At 39.1% G+C, this 18,069-nt stretch overlaps 1 protein-coding gene across 2 annotated transcripts in view; it reads right to left on the reverse strand.

Moving 5' to 3' along the window:
• The window catches only part of CTPS2 (CTP synthase 2), a 62,577-nt gene that overhangs the window by 5,755 nt on the left and 38,753 nt on the right, over positions 1-18,069 (reverse strand). For both annotated transcript variants that reach the window (XM_033052026.2, XM_033052025.2), the window contains exons 14-17: positions 9,798-9,894; positions 7,978-8,033; positions 7,144-7,240; positions 5,674-5,818 (exon numbers count right to left, since the gene is read on the reverse strand). In XM_033052026.2, the coding sequence (XP_032907917.1) occupies positions 5,674-5,818; positions 7,144-7,240; positions 7,978-8,033; positions 9,798-9,894 (395 nt within the window). The remainder of the gene's footprint in view (positions 1-5,673; positions 5,819-7,143; positions 7,241-7,977; positions 8,034-9,797; positions 9,895-18,069) is intronic.

The following is an 18,069-nucleotide window of genomic DNA, read 5'->3' on the forward strand; positions in this document are numbered from 1 at the left end:
AAGGTAGGGGAAACAGCCAGGCAAGGATCAGCCCTTGAGCTTCAGACTCAGGTAGCTGTCAGCCTCTCTGTTTCACCTGCTCAAATGATATGTCTAAGCACATCCAGAACCTGTGGCATCATCTTAAACATAACAACTTGGGCCCCAAGGAAACCTGAACTTCAAGAGTTAGCCTGCCAGTGGACTTGAGAGCAAACAAGGACTTGGCATATGTACACCTGTGTTACAGCTTCAAACCAGCCCTGGTGTCAGGTTTCTAAGATCTACTCTGATGTCAAACACATTAGTATTATCGTGTGTAATCTGAAGGAAAACTATAGGTGGCATTAACCATAAGTAAGCCATCTTTTCTCTTTGGAATAAATGTGTAATTTGTGCCAAATTACAAGGAGTTGTGCACAAATATTAAACACAAAACCCAAATGGATGCTTTGTGCAATTGGCGATATTAAGTAACCTTATTTAAATCTGCTGGCTGTGAAAGTGGTGGTGATGAGAGATCAAGTAAGCCCAGCTTTCCTTAATGAAATTCTTTTTCACACTGAGCCAACCATTGAAAAAATATGCTTATATTTGCTTCAGTAAGTTTTCTCTCAGTTTGTGTTCAAATTAATTAGTAATTATCTTAGGCAGGAGCCGGATACTCACTTCATCTTATTTGTAACAATTCTTACAACAGTGGACTCCAACAAAAAGGAGCTACTGAGCAGATCTGAGGCCATCAGTTCTAAAACCTAACCCCAACAGTTTTATTCTTCCTTTTTTTTTTTTTTTTTTTTTTTTTTTTGCCTGGTGGGATCTCAAGTACAAAGTGGAGACAAAGAAAAAAAAAATGTAACAAAACTCTATGCAGTGTCACTGTGTCCAGTCAGCCACTTCAGTCATTGCAATGAAGAATTCTGGTCACTTCACTCCTGTAAAATGGGTACTCTGTGAACATTCTGGTTTTCACTTGGAAAATCAGATCAATATTCTTTAGAAACAAAGTCTTTAGCAGTTTCAGGGGAGCTCTTCTTTCATTCATTTTTAATGTGCAATTGACAAAAAACTCCTCTTCCAGAAATGTAAGGAATTAAAACAGTTACTACAGTAATGCTATGCCCCGCAAGAAGCCAAGCTAAGTGCAATTCTTCCTCAGTGCAAATTAAAGATACATGAAGTACAGATAAATTTAGTACAGGCTGCAGTTGTTTAAGTTGCTTAGCTTTTAAGGACTCAGCAAAAGGAAATCTGCAAATTATTATAATGTATTTTTCCTCCAAAAAGCTGAATTATTAAAATGATTTTGTCACTACAACATTCTTTTGAATAAATGCATATTTGATTCTGCAATGGTTATAATTGCAGTCACCCGTATTCTTGGTACATATTTTTATGATCATTTATGGTCATAAAAAATTTATCTATAATTTAAAATTATGGTCATCGTGATACAACCTTATGCTTCCATACAACAATTTCATTTGGGAATCCCTCAGCACAAACCCAGAACTCCCCAGTTCTGACCTGCCAGCCACCTGCACTCACAACACTGGATCTAGGATAATGTCTTCATCTGGGATGAAGCAGCTCCCTACAATCACTGGAGAGAGACTCTGGTAGCGTGTAATGTACTGACCCACAGAACAGTTATACTGAGCTATTTGGTTCCTTAACGTGCATTTTCACTTAAAAACTACAGAAAAAGACTTGAGGTGACTAGCTCAGAAGGGTTTTCACTGTAAACATCTAACATTTAAATGACAAAGTTAACTGACATAAGTAGCCATTACTAAGTACCAGTATGGTTAAGAAAGGATTTCCTTTAAAACTTTTCTGTAGTTTTCTCTAAGAGCTCTGAGGGTAACAGGGTCTTTGCTGCCCCAACCATCCCCACCTGGGACCTGCACCACTGGAAGGTCACTGGAGCCAGAGCACTTGCTTTCTGTGGTGGCTGTGGTACTGGTGAGGACACCATCCCAACCAGGACAGCTCCCACCCCTGGCTCCTGGAGTGACATCTTTCGTGGAGCAGGCTCTCTCTTGCTGCTCTCTTGACAATCTTCAAGACACATTTCCTTCAAATCCCATCTCTGGAGTCAGCAGAAACATGATTCTGTGCCCAACGTGTTCTCAACTGGGGGTACATACAGGGGACATCAGGCACCAGAATGTGTCACACAGGTTGTTTTCTGTTCTGTTCACAGGTGATGTCCTCTACAGCTGATCTGAGAGAGAGCTGGACCATGCTAGTGCAGTAAGCACCACATGGGCAAATTTCTGAGTTTTTTGGTGTTTTATTTAATGCACCACTCCTTCTGTTCTCTGGCCACTTTTGTTCCCTGTCTCTGAACACAGCTCATATGTCATCTTTCATTAATAATTTGCCCAGAACTCAAAAGAGCACTCTATGACTAGATGGCATTGGATTGGTGCCTCACATTAGCATATTCACTAATGCTTTGCAAAAGCTTTTTTTTTTTCAGCAGTCATAGGCCTACACTTACCCAGGAACACCTCTCCTTTGCTACATTTCCTCCCTTGTACTGGATATTTGTGTTTAAATTATTTATCTTTAGCTTCTTATCCTCTTCCTCCAAAGATGTCATTATATTCAGCAGAGATTACTAAATTCCCTACATATTTTTTGTTACTTCTTTGTTCTGAATAGCACTTTCAGCTCTTATTCAAATGACATTATTTGCAAATATAATTAATGCACTCAGGCTTACTCTTGCAGGCCATTAATAAAGGTGCTGGTTGTAGACAAAGAAGAAATAAAGCCTGCTGATGCTAAATTGGATAAGGGGAAAAAAACAAACCAAAACAAAACAAGCAACATGGCTTCACCAGTGGTTTTGCAACTCCTATTATACCGTTCCCAAAGTCAGTTTTTATTAATTTTTTCCAAATAAAACTACATAAATCTCAGCAAAAGCCAACAACTTTACATGTGAAGTTCCCCTCTTCATCTACTTTGTTCTCTCTTTTAAAGCAGCATAGTTGTGGATACTGTACACTTTTGAGTCTTATGCAGTTTTGGTTTTCTCTGTCCTTGAAAACGAAAATGTAAACTAGCAGCCTCCCTCCACATTCCTCACTTCTGTGTGAAATGGTGACTTCAGTATTTCCATGGAAAGGTTTGGAAAAGGTCACAACCTAAAACCATTCACAAGGAAATGATGTGCAGGGCTTTGATGGTTGGGCACTCGTGCCATAAAGCATAAAAGGCTGAAACCACAAAGACAACTTGGGTGCCCAACTAGTACTTCAGGTAAATAAGTAACAATTAATCACTGAGTTACTCTGATCCTTTGGTCAGTTCTTGACTGTCTCTTGGTGTATGCACCCAAGTTTCTAAGAACTAAATTTCCCCCAGAGGATGCATTCCAGTCTCAAACTTGGTATGCCTATGCCTATGTGGGCCTATGTCTATACCAGACTAGATCTCACAAAAATTTAAGAGATGCTTTATTCACTTTCATTTATTTAGGGCACTCTCCCAGAAGTGGTAATGCAGCCTTTAAGTTATTATTAGCTTTGCTTACAAGCTAGGGCTTCTGTCCAGATGTCAAATATTCTAAAATTGGACCCTAATTATGGGGCCATTAAATGTTTTGGAGCAATAGTTTCCTGTTAAGACTCTCATGCTGAAATACATATTTCCTTTTGTCTCAGGACTTCATCATTCACTCTCTTTTTAAGTGTTTATGGTAGCCTTGCATAGATGAATCTGCTCAGCTTGCTGGTCTCCACGAATTCTCTCGCAGTTTACTTTGCTCTAGTCAACAGCATGACTACAACACATGTGGGTGGTGCTGGATGAGCTGTGCAGAAAATCCTCTCCTCATATTTCTTTCCTCCTTGCTAGGACATGCCTTAGCTTTACAACTCAATGAAATCACCAGCATTCTGGGGTTTAAAGGTTTACTTTGGAAATCTTTCCCACTCAGCAGGTGAGTATGTTAATATGAGTGTGTGCTGTAATTAACACTGCAATTCCCTCCTGAACACTCTTCTGTACAAAATCTTCCTTTTTTAGCCTCAAAATGCCTTCCTACTCCAGTGCTCTTTCTCAAGACACAGAAGTATTGCTTGATTGCTGTGTAACTAGGTAAATAGCAAAATTTTATATATTAAGTTATGGGGTGTGGACTTTTGTCTTTGCTAAATGTTTAAGATTTGGTAGGAGTTTATTCTATGAACATGAAGAAAAAAAGTTGTTATACATTTTGAATGATCAATTCAAGTAAGTCTAAGTGGGGCAAATTCTGTAATGGATAAAACTTTAGGTCAAGGTTAGATAGTATAGTTGTTCCAATGCTAAGAGATGTAAATTAGCAGGACACATGCAGATCACTCATTTTTAAAAAGTAATTTTTCTTTATCTCAGAGAAATAAATAGGGTTACTTCTGGGATAAAGTGTGTAAGAAAGGATATTGGGGCCTGTGAAATGAGATGAATTGTGAGTCAGAGTGCCCACCAAGAGGGGAAGACTAAAGATCACTGTGATGGAAGACTCTGCCTTGCCAAGCACCACAAAAATTTGATCTGTGTACTGCACCAGCACACCTTTTAAAAGGTAGCTAACATTATGGCCACTTCTAACAAAAACAGGCTAAGGTAATAGGAGTGTTTCAATCAAGGTGCAGTTTGCAGATCAGAAATTCATTCTCTTTGTATGTACCTCATTGCACAACTGGGCAGAGTGAATAAAATCTGATACCCATAAAGGAGTAGGGAACCAAAACAGATTGGTCTGGTCTGGCTGTTTTCCCCTTACTACTCAAACTTGAATAAAATTTCTATTTCTCTCTTAACAAACAGACTTAATTTTAAAAGAACACAAGACTCATGAAAAAAAACAAAAACAAGCCCAACCCACAGAATTAATAAGTTTGGTGTCTTGTTTAGAGAAAAAGCCAACATACCAGAGTTGGATCTGTTCAATGCTATTATTCAGTCATTTCTTGGTTTTTTTTTAATTTTTTGTTATTATGCCCAAGGCTTCCCTCTGACTTCTTTACTACTGCTATTATAATGAAATTTTAACTGCTATTAATATCATTGAAATAAACAAGAATTAGTTAACTCTGGCTAAAATAACATTGGTATATTCAATAAACCAAAGCCTCTGTGTCCAAGACCAAGGACTGAATTTTGGCTAAACCATCCAGTTCTGACCTAGATCCAAAACCTTCTGTAAGTCTAAAGGTATTCCAACTGTTTTATTTCAGACCAGTCTCTGAAAGATAGTATATATTATTTAGCTACGGCAAAATAAAATCAGTGTTTTCTTTGTATTACCATCATTCAAGTACAACTAGGTACAAATTTCACTTCATTGCTTGATCCTCTACCAAATCTCTTTCCCTATGAAGCTACTGTCAATGGAAGTGAACACAGGAGGCTGCTATCTTAATTTGAATTTATTAACTATTTTTTACTTTTTTTCTGATTGTAATGTGGGGTTCTGGCTTTAGCCCTAATAGCCTCTGAAAAGGAAGAAGTGAGGAACTGTGCTTCCTGCTTACAGGTTATTTTACACCCAGGTACATGACAGGCACACAGAGCCACAAGTAAATCAATACATGAATAACTCCTTTTCTTCTTCTGGGCTTCCGAATTGAAGGGGGGATAGTCCCTCCAAAAATGTGACTGTCAAACTGCAGGCAAGCAACAAAGAAAGATTACCTTGGAGACAATTTACATCCACGCTGCAGGTATGCATTCAGTGTCCCAGTTGCTGCTAGCAACAGTCCAAGGTATGGAGGTGAAGGTTTCATAGGTCTTGAGGAAAATTCTGGGTGGAACTGCACTCCCACAAAATATGGGTGATCTACAAGATAGACACCAAAGAAAATTACACAGTGTAGGAAGAAGAGAGAACAACTTTTAGGAAAAAACCTTATTGAAGATTTCAGACTAGTGTCCAGAAGCCGAAGCAGCATAGGGTGAGGCAGCAGAAAACTTCTTTCCACAAAAAACAACTGACAACAGAGGCAGAAGGTTAGTAGGGTAAACTAAGGAAAAATCATCCTGTGGTTCATAAAAACTGAATAATAAACCTGTACCAAATGTATGGGTGGGGGGAGAGGGGCACAACTGGAAAAGTCCCAAAGTTTACATTTATCATGTTATTGTCACAGTATTTTAGTTTTCAGTATCTATTTATGCATGTCTATTCGGAACAGTATGCTTAAACCAGGAATAAACTCAAAGTTAAATCAGGCTGCTGATAGCTTTGTCCAGCCAAGTTTTGAAGGTCTCTGTCTCTAGGTAATATACTCCAGTAATGTCATATTTAATGACATATTTATGTCATATCACACTTTGGCTATACTGGATGTATACACATTTCATATACTCAAGCAAAAGGAACACATATTGAGACCTGACCAAGAATATCGGAGGGTGCTTAGGGAGGAGGGCAATGTCACTGTGAAACTGGCATATAGATAAAAATCTATAAAAGGTCCTGATGGCTAGAAAAAGGCAGTCACCATGCCCTTCTTCAAGACAAAAAGAAGGAACCACAGAACATTCCTGACTTTCAGAACAAGCCTGAGAAAAATCTGTCTTAGGATGCAGGCAGAGCACTGGTTTCCCTAAATTTTGACTTCAGCAAAGTTTTTCATACATCTTCCTACCCTTTAAGCTGGAAGCTGTGGACTATGAGTAGACCACAAAGTGTGTTTAAAAAATGACCAGACTTCTGGGTTCAAAGAACAGTGGTGAGTGGTTTGAAATCCAAGCAAAGCATACTTGGCGATACTCAAAACTTGGCTGATAGAAATGTGGAGAACCTGACCTATATTTGAAGGCAGCCCTGTGCTGAAGGAGAAGATTAGACTATATGACCTTCCAAATCACTCAATGATTCTACATAGCCAAATCCCTCTGAGCTAGATTTAGGACCTTTTGGAAAAGGAGCACATTTGTCCCACATAATCAAATACATGCACAGTCTTTGCAAAGCAAGACTTTTCTTAACCTACTCTGAATTTTCACCCATTGTAATACACAGATGGAGTTAACAGCATCCTCCAAAATGATCTTGACTGTTATGACAGCTAAATATTGTGCCTACATGTCGTTCAACAACCTACAGTTTATACAGTTTTAATAGATGGAATAAGTATTACAAACAAGTAAGACACTCACTCTCCAGTTCAATAATTTCCATTCTGTTCCCTTCTGTATCATGGCCAACAAATTTCAAGCCCTTCTCTTCAAAGCAGTGAGTCAATTCTGGGTTCACCTGAAACATTGAAAGCAATAATAATCATAGTTCTGTTTTCTTTTTGGATTTAACAAACAGTAGCAGTTAATTGTAATGGTTTTTACATGCATACAAGAATGAAGAGAATTGGCTAAGGGTCAGGAACGTTTGCTTTCTTATTTTAACAACTCTGGCATAAATTTGCAAAAGTGGACATGTTTATTTAATAAAGAGATGAATCAGTAATTTTAAAAGTTACTAGGCAACATTCAAAAATTAAAGACAGGGTCCCTTCTGCTTGGTGCCTTCCTGAATCCAAGTAGCCTGCATTCCCCCTTTTTAAAATGGCCCACTTGATGTAGACTGACCTCCTCTTTGAACACTGCATTTCAGTGATTATTACAAAAGCTGTAATGCAGCTCTTCCTTCAAACCAAGGAGCTCTGCAGTGAGCTGCCTCATTTCCTTCTTGATGATGTTTTAACCACTCAGTTAATGATCAAACTTTGAGCAGGTTTACCACCATCATATTCTCTTCCCTTTTAAGGAAGGTTAATATTGTCTGAATCAGTTACAGCATGTACATACATAGTTGATTGTTCAGGCTCCTTTAGAGACATTGATGGAGCCAGATCCCTTTTAAACTAACTCAGAGATAACTCCAGGAGTCTACCTGATGTGTGTCTCCTTGAATTACAGTATTTTGAAAGTATTCAGGCATCTTATCTCAGATGTTTGCGCACAGAGGAATGGGCCCATACAAAGGACAGTGCTTACCTCATATCGATGCCTGTGCCGCTCCTCTACAAACATTTCATCACCATAAAGCTTCCCTGAATATACAACATAAGAGAAATTTAAGCCTAAGTGCAGCTTAAATAGTTGCTACAATTATTCCTTATAATTTAAACCTCAAAGTCACATTTAACACCTTAAATATGACAAGGCATTATTCATCTCACTGTGTTTTTCTGCTCTTCCTGAGTGACGACTAGTTTCTTTTAATTTACTGTTACTTGAGTTTATTCAGGATTCACAGTCAACATTCCTTGACTAGAAATAGCACAGACAGACTAGAATCTAAACACACTTTAACTAATTTAAATTATAAAGCTCAAAAAGAAGTCTGAGTGAACTAGCAATGTAAAATCCCTTCAGGGTTTTACAACAGTTGCACACAAAAGATGCAGGGAAGGAAGCCTTTTAGTAGCATCTGTTCCGTTTTAATAGATTATGCATGGCACCTGGCATAGCACCTCCAAAGAATAGGGAATTTTGCTTTTCTGTTTTCCTGATCTCATTACCCAAATGACTCTTGCAGTCTTCTGTGCGTCATCTTGAACACTCCACATTTCACAGCAACAAAGGGCAAGTTAGAGGTATGCAGTAAACCAGAATTTAATCATATCTCTTAATCATGGCTCAAACTTTGCTCTCAATTTACACTAAGGTCATGACAATTACTGTGGTGCTAGGGCACTGGTACATGAACTAAACTGTCAAGAACATCTTCCAAAATTGCAGCATAATAATAGTGCCATTTTACAAAAAATGGTGTACGTCTTAAAATTAAGAGATCACCTTTTCAAAACTATTATTTCTATTCAAGTTGTAAAGCATAAGAAAAAGAAATCAGATTTCCTGATTAAACTACCATAGCTTTTTATGATTCTTTCTTAAGATCTAAACAACTCTTAATATTGGTCAAGGGTTACAACACACATTAATTTTTATTAACTTTTCCAAGAGGTGTTCAGATCACACAACTTCTACATTATGATATGCATATCTATATCACACATAGGCAAAGTATCACCCAGGCTAGTTAGATCAGTAGTATGGGCATCTCTAGAATTGCAGATCTTTAATTAAATGTGCATATGTTATTATGCTTTGGTTTCCTTCTGAAGTAGATGTCATGTTTAAATGCTCAGAAGGATACATTTCTCAAGTTTAACATAGCTAAAGAGGTAATACCTCAGAGCAATATCAGGGGTAGGGCAATATAAGAAATACATATTTAGTCAATGGACAAGAAACTACTTTTTGCACCTTTGCAGCATCATCTATATTACCACTGTATAATGAGCTGATTAATAGGAGACAACTATTACTTCAATTTTAAAATACACATAGGGCAAATTAAATAATTTTTTTCTATATTCTGGTTGCTTTTATTTTGTTATCTGAAGCAATCTGTTACAGCAAATAATTTTCCTTTCCAGCAACAGATACTTTGCTTTCCCAAAATGAGACTGCTCTCAGGGCAGGCTAGAAAATAGGAAGAAAGCACTCTGACCTTCCCAAGAACATAATGAATTAAACTGCCACAAAATGAATTTCAGTTTTCTCAACATTTTACTCTTTGCTTTTAAAAAAGCATTGGACCCCCAGTGACAGTTTCACTGGGAGTTACAGATGTGTCTCATTTCTTTTTTACACTCCAATTCTCAGTAAATGTAAATAGTAGCATCAGAGTGAATGAGCTCAGGGAAGCTGCCACCTAACTCTTTGCTTAAGATTACGGGATTTTGATTTTCCATGTTACAAAGCTCCTATCCAAAAGGCAAATTCATAAGAGCAGAAAAATAACTTACTTAAAACAGAATTTTCAGTTTTAAAAACGGTCCTCCTCTTCCCCAGTCTCATTGTTCCTCCCATATCTCCAGGATTGTGTTCTGGCATGTCAATAACCTGTAGAGAAAAGTTGTTCAGACACTGTTTCATTCAACAAATAAAAAAATCCTGAAACAAACAACTGCCTAGAAAGTCGCATAGATTTATAAATGGCAACTTTACATATTTTACCTCCAACCATTCCCAATCATTATTTCTCTTTTGTTTTTCTGTTTTGTCCTTCAATACTGCATCATAATAGACTGACAATGTTAATTAGTTCAAGACAAATGTTTTCATTTAATGTTAAGATTAACAAAAGTGACTTACTGATTATTTGTTTTCATTTTTTGGGGTGGGAAAAACCACCTTTCTTTTAAAAATTAAATCAACATGTTACCACTAGGATAACTCTGCCCAAGACTATTCTTCGTGCTAAGACAGTACATAGATTTTTAAAAATCAAAATTCATAAATCAAAAAAGTCCACCAAGTGATAAAGACACCATCTCTGGAAAAAGTCCCTGAACCTCAGAGAGGCTGAAAATTATCCTGGGTAAATGTTAGTGTACACTAGGCCATTTCTTACATTGCTCTTTCTTTTGCTGAGAGGCAGAAATAGCGGTGTTATCCAGTGAGAAAACAAACTCCTGGGAAGCAGGAAGAGGGGAAGGGCAGCAGCAGAGAAGAAAGAGGACACTTGTAGTGAGATGGTAATGTTGGAAAAGCAGAGTATGAGAAGAGGTGACTCCACTATGTGTGTGCTAGTTCAGATCATAGATGTAACTACTTTATCACAGGAAATGGAAAATCATTCCTTCCCCTTCACCTCTACTAAAGGGTTTTCAGATTGCTGAAGAGTTCACAAAATAGTGGATTGCCTTGTATGAAGAATATGCTATTTAACATAAAATTTAAAGACAAGGATATACAAATACAGAGATTGAGGGTTAAAGCAGACGGATCAAATGGCTTCTACATGGGACAAGTGAAACCCAGGATGGTGGCATTCAGGGCATGTGAGAAACCACAGGTTAGTGAAGGAGTGCACTTAGTGTTTTGCTCAGTATGAAAAATCCTGCAGGCTCTCACAATCCAGTATAGAGGAAATATGTCTGAGAGGTAAAACAGTTTGAAATTGTAGAAACATGAGGTGAAGCTTTGACCTACGTACTTGTATTCACATAAACACAGCCAGTGAGGAATGTAATTGACAAAGAAAAGTTCTAAAAACACAAATATTCACATACATGGGTAATCTCAAATGGATTTTTATTAACCTTAATTTGCCCTCTGGGAGTAATGAAAACAATATCTGATGATACACTTCATAAAGTGAAGTTATTCAATTTAGGAGGGGTGGTGGAAAGTGCTTAACCTTTGGCCTTGTGCCAATGCATTTCAGCTGTGTAATTATCTCTGTACAACCTTATACCTTCAAAATGTTATTTATAAGCTATATATTCATTATAAAATGTCATGAGCAGGAGTTGTGATCAAACCAATGAGATATTACAGATCCTTCAATTACCTCTCATATCACAAACGTGAGGACTGTGCAAGACATTGAGCTAAGCCTCCCTCCACCAATACAAAAAAAAATTAAGAAAACCCATTAATTGAATCCTTACTACTTTAAAAGAATGAAATTTACTACATTAATTTCATTTTATTCTATTTAATTTCACTTTTTTCCTGAAGTAGTGGCCAGAAAAAAGGAAAAAAAAAAAAAAAAAAAAAAAAAAAAGAGGGTATCAGAAGTAGAGAAGTAGAACATCTGCTCTGCTGAAGGCTTCTGTCATCCTCTGGGTCAGACCCCCATGTCACACTGCTAGCCCTACAAAAATTTGGCTGGAGAAATGGTCTCATAGGGGAGGTTCAGGTGACTTTCAAAACCATGTGTGTGTCTCTGTGTGTATGTGTGTGTTTTCAGCTCTCCATCTTTCCCAATACTGTTAGATTTACAGTGAGAAATGGACAAGGTTTGATACATTAACTTTTGTCATCAGGTGAAAAAAGGAGCTACTTATGAATGAATTAATAACTTGGAACTGCTTTAGCTCTGTGGCCCTACAGCCCAAATAAAGTAATGAGAATCAGAAAAGTAACTCATATTAATGAAATATTTTGCTATATTATACAGAACTTATTTGATCAGAAAAACATGAGTTTTCACGACATTTTGAACAACTGTGCAACTGAATAGATTCTTCAAAGAGCTTAAGATTCCGGGCACAGAATAAATTGGCTCATCCTATGCATTAATTCATTGAAGGGCAGAAAACAGCACAGAACAGGCAGGCACCACAAACTACAAAAAGTACCAGTAGGGAAGATGCAAGAATAGATAGGCATCAATTAGGTCTTTCTTACCCAAATCTCTGAAAACTGCCAACACTACAGAGATTTTATAGAGAACATGCATTACACCAGACAGCCAACATGAAATTCAGAATGAATCCCTGTAACACAACACAACACAAAGTCTAGATATAAGCAGTCTGATCACAGTGACTTCAACTATCCATGAACAGAAACCTTTCAGATATCTACTGTTTGGACTGTTTAATTGTTGTTAGAAAACAAACAAAAGCTAACGAGAAAACCTTTCAAGCCCTGACACTCAACATAGAGCAGCCAAGGTCCTGAAAGCCCCACACCTGTCATTACCTGTCAGTAACACACCAGGACCATCATATTTTATTTTGTTTTGCCTCATGTTCTGCAATGCCACTTGGAGAAATTAATCTACCCTGGTTGCCTTGGCTGGGGAAGTGGGAGGGTAGGGAGTATCTGCTTGGGTTTTGTTAGCAGGTCGTTTTTGAAGAGCTGGGGAGGGAGATGAGCATTGCTTTGCTTGATTTGAACAACTGATTGGTAAGCTTTGGAAGCATGTTTTTACAAGTTTGGGGTCTAGGCTTTTTTGTCTTTTTACTCTGCCCTTGGCTGGTGAGCAAAAGATTTATCAGTGCTGAAATAAATTGTTACACATGTAAGTGCTGATCAAAGCATCAGGAGATGCCACCGCCCTGGAGATCACCTGAACACTGAGAAGAGGCCCTAAACACAGCACACAGGAGATGTGTGGAGGGAAAGGCGACAGGAGCAGGGAATGCAGTGACAGGTACTGGTGAATACTAATCCCTGCTGAACACAGTTATGAAAAAAAATCCAGCAGCACAAACTGACAAGGACTCAACCCAAACTTAAGGAACTCATCATTTTATTGACTCTTCCATCATTTCTCTACAGGATTAGTCAGTACTTGCTAGATTTGATCTGATCAATCAATGACAAGTTCATCAGTAAACAAACCCAGACACGTACAAATTGGATGCTTATACTAATATCTATTCTGTTTTAGAAACAAATTCCGTACAAATATTTTGAAGAAAAAATTGACAACTGCAACACCATCCAGGGCACTGAAAGCTTCCAACTTGGCAAGGAAACCAAAGTGACAGACTTTCCCTGTTCATTAAAAAAGAGGATTACATTTTCAATTACTGAAAGAATGTGCAAATATTACATCTGCCCGAATCCCTTGCTCCCTTTTCCCCCAGAGATATCCTAGTTCTAAGCAAACCCCATCACTGCCCACCCATCTAAAGCACTCAGTGCCCTAGGACTGAATTAACAACAAAGCCACTTGCAGATTTTAGACTACTCAGTGCTCCATTACTCTGACGAAAGTAATGTTGATTTTAAAAGGATGTCCATCATTATGTGTAAGATCGAAGCAGAAATTATCGGTAGCTGATTCATGCAATTACACACTGATATGAGTAACCAGCTTGAAAAATTCTGTCCTCTAACTCTCTTCAATAAAATACAGCACAGTATCCAAACATTCCAACAAATACCAATGAAAATTTCTTAAAACTCTTAAAATCCCATAGAATACTACTGTCAACTGTTTTTCAGTTTGGGTGATCCTCTTCTCCACAGAATTGTTGTTTTCTATTTTAGAATGAAATAACTGCCATGGAGCATTTATTTATTGAAGCCTGAAAGCTCTCTAAGGATTCTGTCTCAGCAGAAATTCTGCTATAGAATGTTTTGTAACATTTTCTCTAGAAGAATTCATAAATGGTGTGGCTCCTTTTCAAACAATGCTTACTCATAAGCAGAGTGCAATGAACTGAGGAAGTTAATGGAGATGTTGATATGCAAAGCCCATAAAGATATTGCTTAACAGCATTTTGAGAACTCATTCAAGTTATTCCAAACACATGGCCAGAGCTGGCTTAAGGACTTAATCAAGCAGGAAGTTTCAGACTGTTAGCATTAGTGAAAAGCACAGGCTTGGACAGTGCTGGCTATAGAAATACAACTGGAGTGTCAGTCATAATACGCCACAAAGGTCAGGATTTGCCACAGACTTGAATAACTAAAAAAGATGTGGAAGCGTGTTCTCAGACTTCAGACTGGTCCATCTCACATTACAATTAATGACAAAATACTAATTTAATTTCAGAAAGATCAGCAAATCTGTAGCTAGGAGAAATCCTTCATCCTATCATACACACCTTTAAAAAATCAGAACTATGTTGCTGCCTCTGAGGAGGACTTCTCCAGCTGCCACTCCTAGTAGGTGAAATTTTGCCCTAACCAAATTCCCTTAAATATACATCAGATATATCAGAAAGAGGAAGGAATGAAGCAAGTCTGTGAGCATCCTAAAGCGGAGGGAAGAACCTAGAGATTGAGATAGAGCCTGGTGGTCTCTTCATCAAACACCCCACCCACAATGGTGAGACAGGAATAATCAAACACAGCCTGAGACTGAACAGTAGTATGCTTGGATGGTCTCTGACTCAGAGAATTATTATATCCTGCAGGAACTGCCACGGAAGACTGGGCCACAGACAAGCCCCATTATCTAAACTACACAAAGTAGCCATGGAAACATGAGATTGTCCCTGGCAGAGACAAAGCACAGCAGATGTTTTACCCTCAAAACTGTCCAGTGTTCTATACTTGCTCATGCCTGAGCAGGCATCCATTCTAGTTGATTCTCATTCATTAACAGACCTGCGCTAGTTCGAACTACTTCATCAGTTATCACTGCCTTCAGCAAGCAAGACAGAAGAAAAATTATTTATAGTAATTTCACGATTATAAGCTGCACTGAGTATAAGCCGCATCTCCGGGTGTCAGCAACTTTTCGTTCTTTGTCCATACATAAGTCGCACCTGATTATAAGCCACACATTACAATACAGAGTGTGATAAAAGGTATCTGTTCTATCACCATCTGTTGAGGGTGGGGGCAGTGATCCTGATCTCCATTGGAGATATTCTGCTAATGGGCCATCCATTGAAACCAGGTTGGGCATTGTTCTTTATCTTTTCACAACCCATCCTTCCTCCAGCGAGTAATTTCCTGCTAATGGCCCATTGAGTCCCACTGTGGGACTGATAAAATTACTGCATCCCATTGGAAGTTGCTCCAGCCAGGGGGAAGAGCCCAACGTTTCTTACCAAAATAAAAACAGAGATTTCGGGACACTAAGGGAGCCCCTTTCTCCACTGGACTCCAGAGGAAAACCGGATTTCTCCACATCACCACTGGACCTCCGGAGGGAAACTGCACCTTCTGCAGGAGCACTGCTCCAACTGAATCACAACGGTCACTGCAGGAGGATGCAGCCACCATTTAATGGGACTGCTACCAACACCCTGCCTGACAGGGTGTCAGGTTGTACTCTGACTTTTTGTCAGGGTTTGGGGTTTGTTTCTTTGTAGTACTGTATTTCTATTTTAATTTCCCTAGAAAAGAACTGTTATTCCTAATTTCTGTATTTTTGCCTGAAAGCCCCTTGATTTCAAAATTACAGTAATTTCACGAATACAAGCCGCAGTAATTAGACAAAAATTTTGGTGGAAACCCGGAAGTGCGGCTAATATTTGGGTGCGGCTAATCTATGAACAAAAATGTGATATCTGCCCTTACCTAGTATCATACCAGTCCAGTCCCGAGCTGAAACAGTTTGAAATCCATGGTTTCCCGTTGTTCCGACGATGAACCAATCAGAGAACAGCTTATTGCCTGCCTGTGGATGGCGGCGTTACTGAGGGGCGGGGGTTGTTATCGGGGTGAGTTACCTCGGCGAGTTACCTCGGCAGTCTGATAAAAGTGTGTGATATTTCTCTGTACTTTTTAAAGTGTTTTCAGTCTTGTGTGGCTACGGGGCTGGCTGGGCTCGCAGGGAGAGGGCTGGGGGAGCCTCTCTCCCCGCAGGGAGAGGGATGAAGTGGGCGATCGGCTCGCAGGGAGAGGGCTGGGGGAGCCACTCAACCCGCAGGGAGAGGGGTAGAACGGCCACTTGGCTCGCAGGGAGAGGGCTACAACGGCCGCTCCCCCCGCGGGGCTGCGAGGGCTACAACGGCCGCTCCCCCCGCGGGGCTGCGAGGGCTACAACAGCCACTGCCCCCACGGGGCTGCGAGGGCCAGAGCGGCCGCTCCTGTGCCAGCACGGAGATGTGGCTCCGCTCGGAGCTCAGCTGCCTGCCCGCGTGGCTGAGCGGCTGTTTAAAGGCAACTCGGATCCATTGGGAATGCTCGCAAAATGACCACACTATTGTTCCTGTCTTTTTCGGCTTGTAAATAAAGGGTGTGCCTTTTTTCACTTGGAAACAATGTTTCCGAGGTCGGCAGTAAGCCAGTAAGCCCTGGCGATCCCGCGATTGTGTTACTAAATGACGACTTTGTGAAAGTTCGCGGCGAACTAAAGTGCGGCTAATATTCCGGGTGCGGCTTATTTATTGACAAAGACATCAATGTTGCCAACACACCGGATATGCGGCTTATACTCCGTGCGGCTTGTATTCGTGAATTTACTGTATAATAATTTGGAGGAAGGGGGTTTACATTCTCCGTTTCAAAGAGAAGCTCCTGCCTTTCTCAGCAGACACCTGTCCTCCAAACTAAAACAGCAACTTTTCGTTCTTTGTCCATGTATAAGCCGCACCTGATTATAAGCCGCACTTTGAGTTCGGACCAAAATTTTAGTCAAAATTGTGCAGCTTATAATCATGGAATTATTGTACTTCAAGGAAGTAAATAATTATTTCAAGTGGTCACTATTCCAGAACTTCACTGAGGAGAATTACCTACAGCAGCTTTCAGGCAATGCTCAGTGCCATGACCTACACTACCCCAGTACCTCTTGAAGAAATTCTGTTCATCTGCCATAAAAAACCAATATCTCAGAGGGAAGATAAGGAGAACTAGCAACTGTTTTTCATCCCATTTCCCTGAAGTAATCAGACCATCATGAGACTTGCAAGAGAGACTGCCTGGATTCCAACCACTGATCCTTCCCACAGAATGGTGTCACCATCCATTTCGATGTTCTGTCCACCTCCCAAAATCTTCTCAGTAATTATTTGGTAACTTGATCACCAGGGACACAGAAACTGAGGAATTTCTTTTAGAAAGGAAGTGAATGGGCAGCAAGTAGGAAATTAGAGATTGACCTATTTTAATTCTTTTTCTAGTTGGAAAGTATTTTTGTTGCAGTGTAAAACTTCCCGGCTAAATGTAGAGTTGAGTACCTTAGTTGAAAAGTTGAAAAAGAGACTGAAAGTTTTCAAGTAAGAGCTCTACTCACAGAAGAAAGAAGTGCAAATGCTATCTAGAGCATGAAATCCATGTCAGTTTTAAGAACACAAACCTGAACACCTGTATTTTTGGTGGGTTTGCTTCTAAGAGAAATTACTTTATCCTCTTTTTGATTCAGCCTGATAATTCATTTTTACATTATCTGACAACACACATTTGACCAAAGCTAAACAACTTCCAGCAGATAATTTCATCAACTAGACTTTCAACAACAGACACTAGAATTTAAAATCTGACATTTCTACATCAAAAAGAATTTTCTACTAGTTGGGCATCTGATAGATGAACATTCCATGAAAATCAGCTGAATAGAAGGAAGAACAATGCACTTACTCAGAATAAAAATGCTAACGTTTAACTCTTTGAAGAACAAAAACCCCATAGTACAATTCAAGATCCCAAGAAAAAGCAAAGTAGTGAGAAAATAACTTAAAATGTGTTAAAGACATCGCTGAGCAAGCATGTTAAACTGCTACAAGGTATTTTGCAAGCTGTATGTCTCCGTAAAAAAATCCCACTAAAGACAACTGCAGAAAGATGTGAAAGCAAATCTTGATCTATATCCAGTGCCAAAATCTTGTGCCAATCTGATTCCTTTAACAAGCACTTCAGCTGAGTCCACTCTGG

The sequence above is a fragment of the Catharus ustulatus genome, chromosome 2, assembly GCF_009819885.2.
Source record: "Catharus ustulatus isolate bCatUst1 chromosome 2, bCatUst1.pri.v2, whole genome shotgun sequence".
NCBI lineage: Eukaryota > Metazoa > Chordata > Aves > Passeriformes > Turdidae > Catharus > Catharus ustulatus.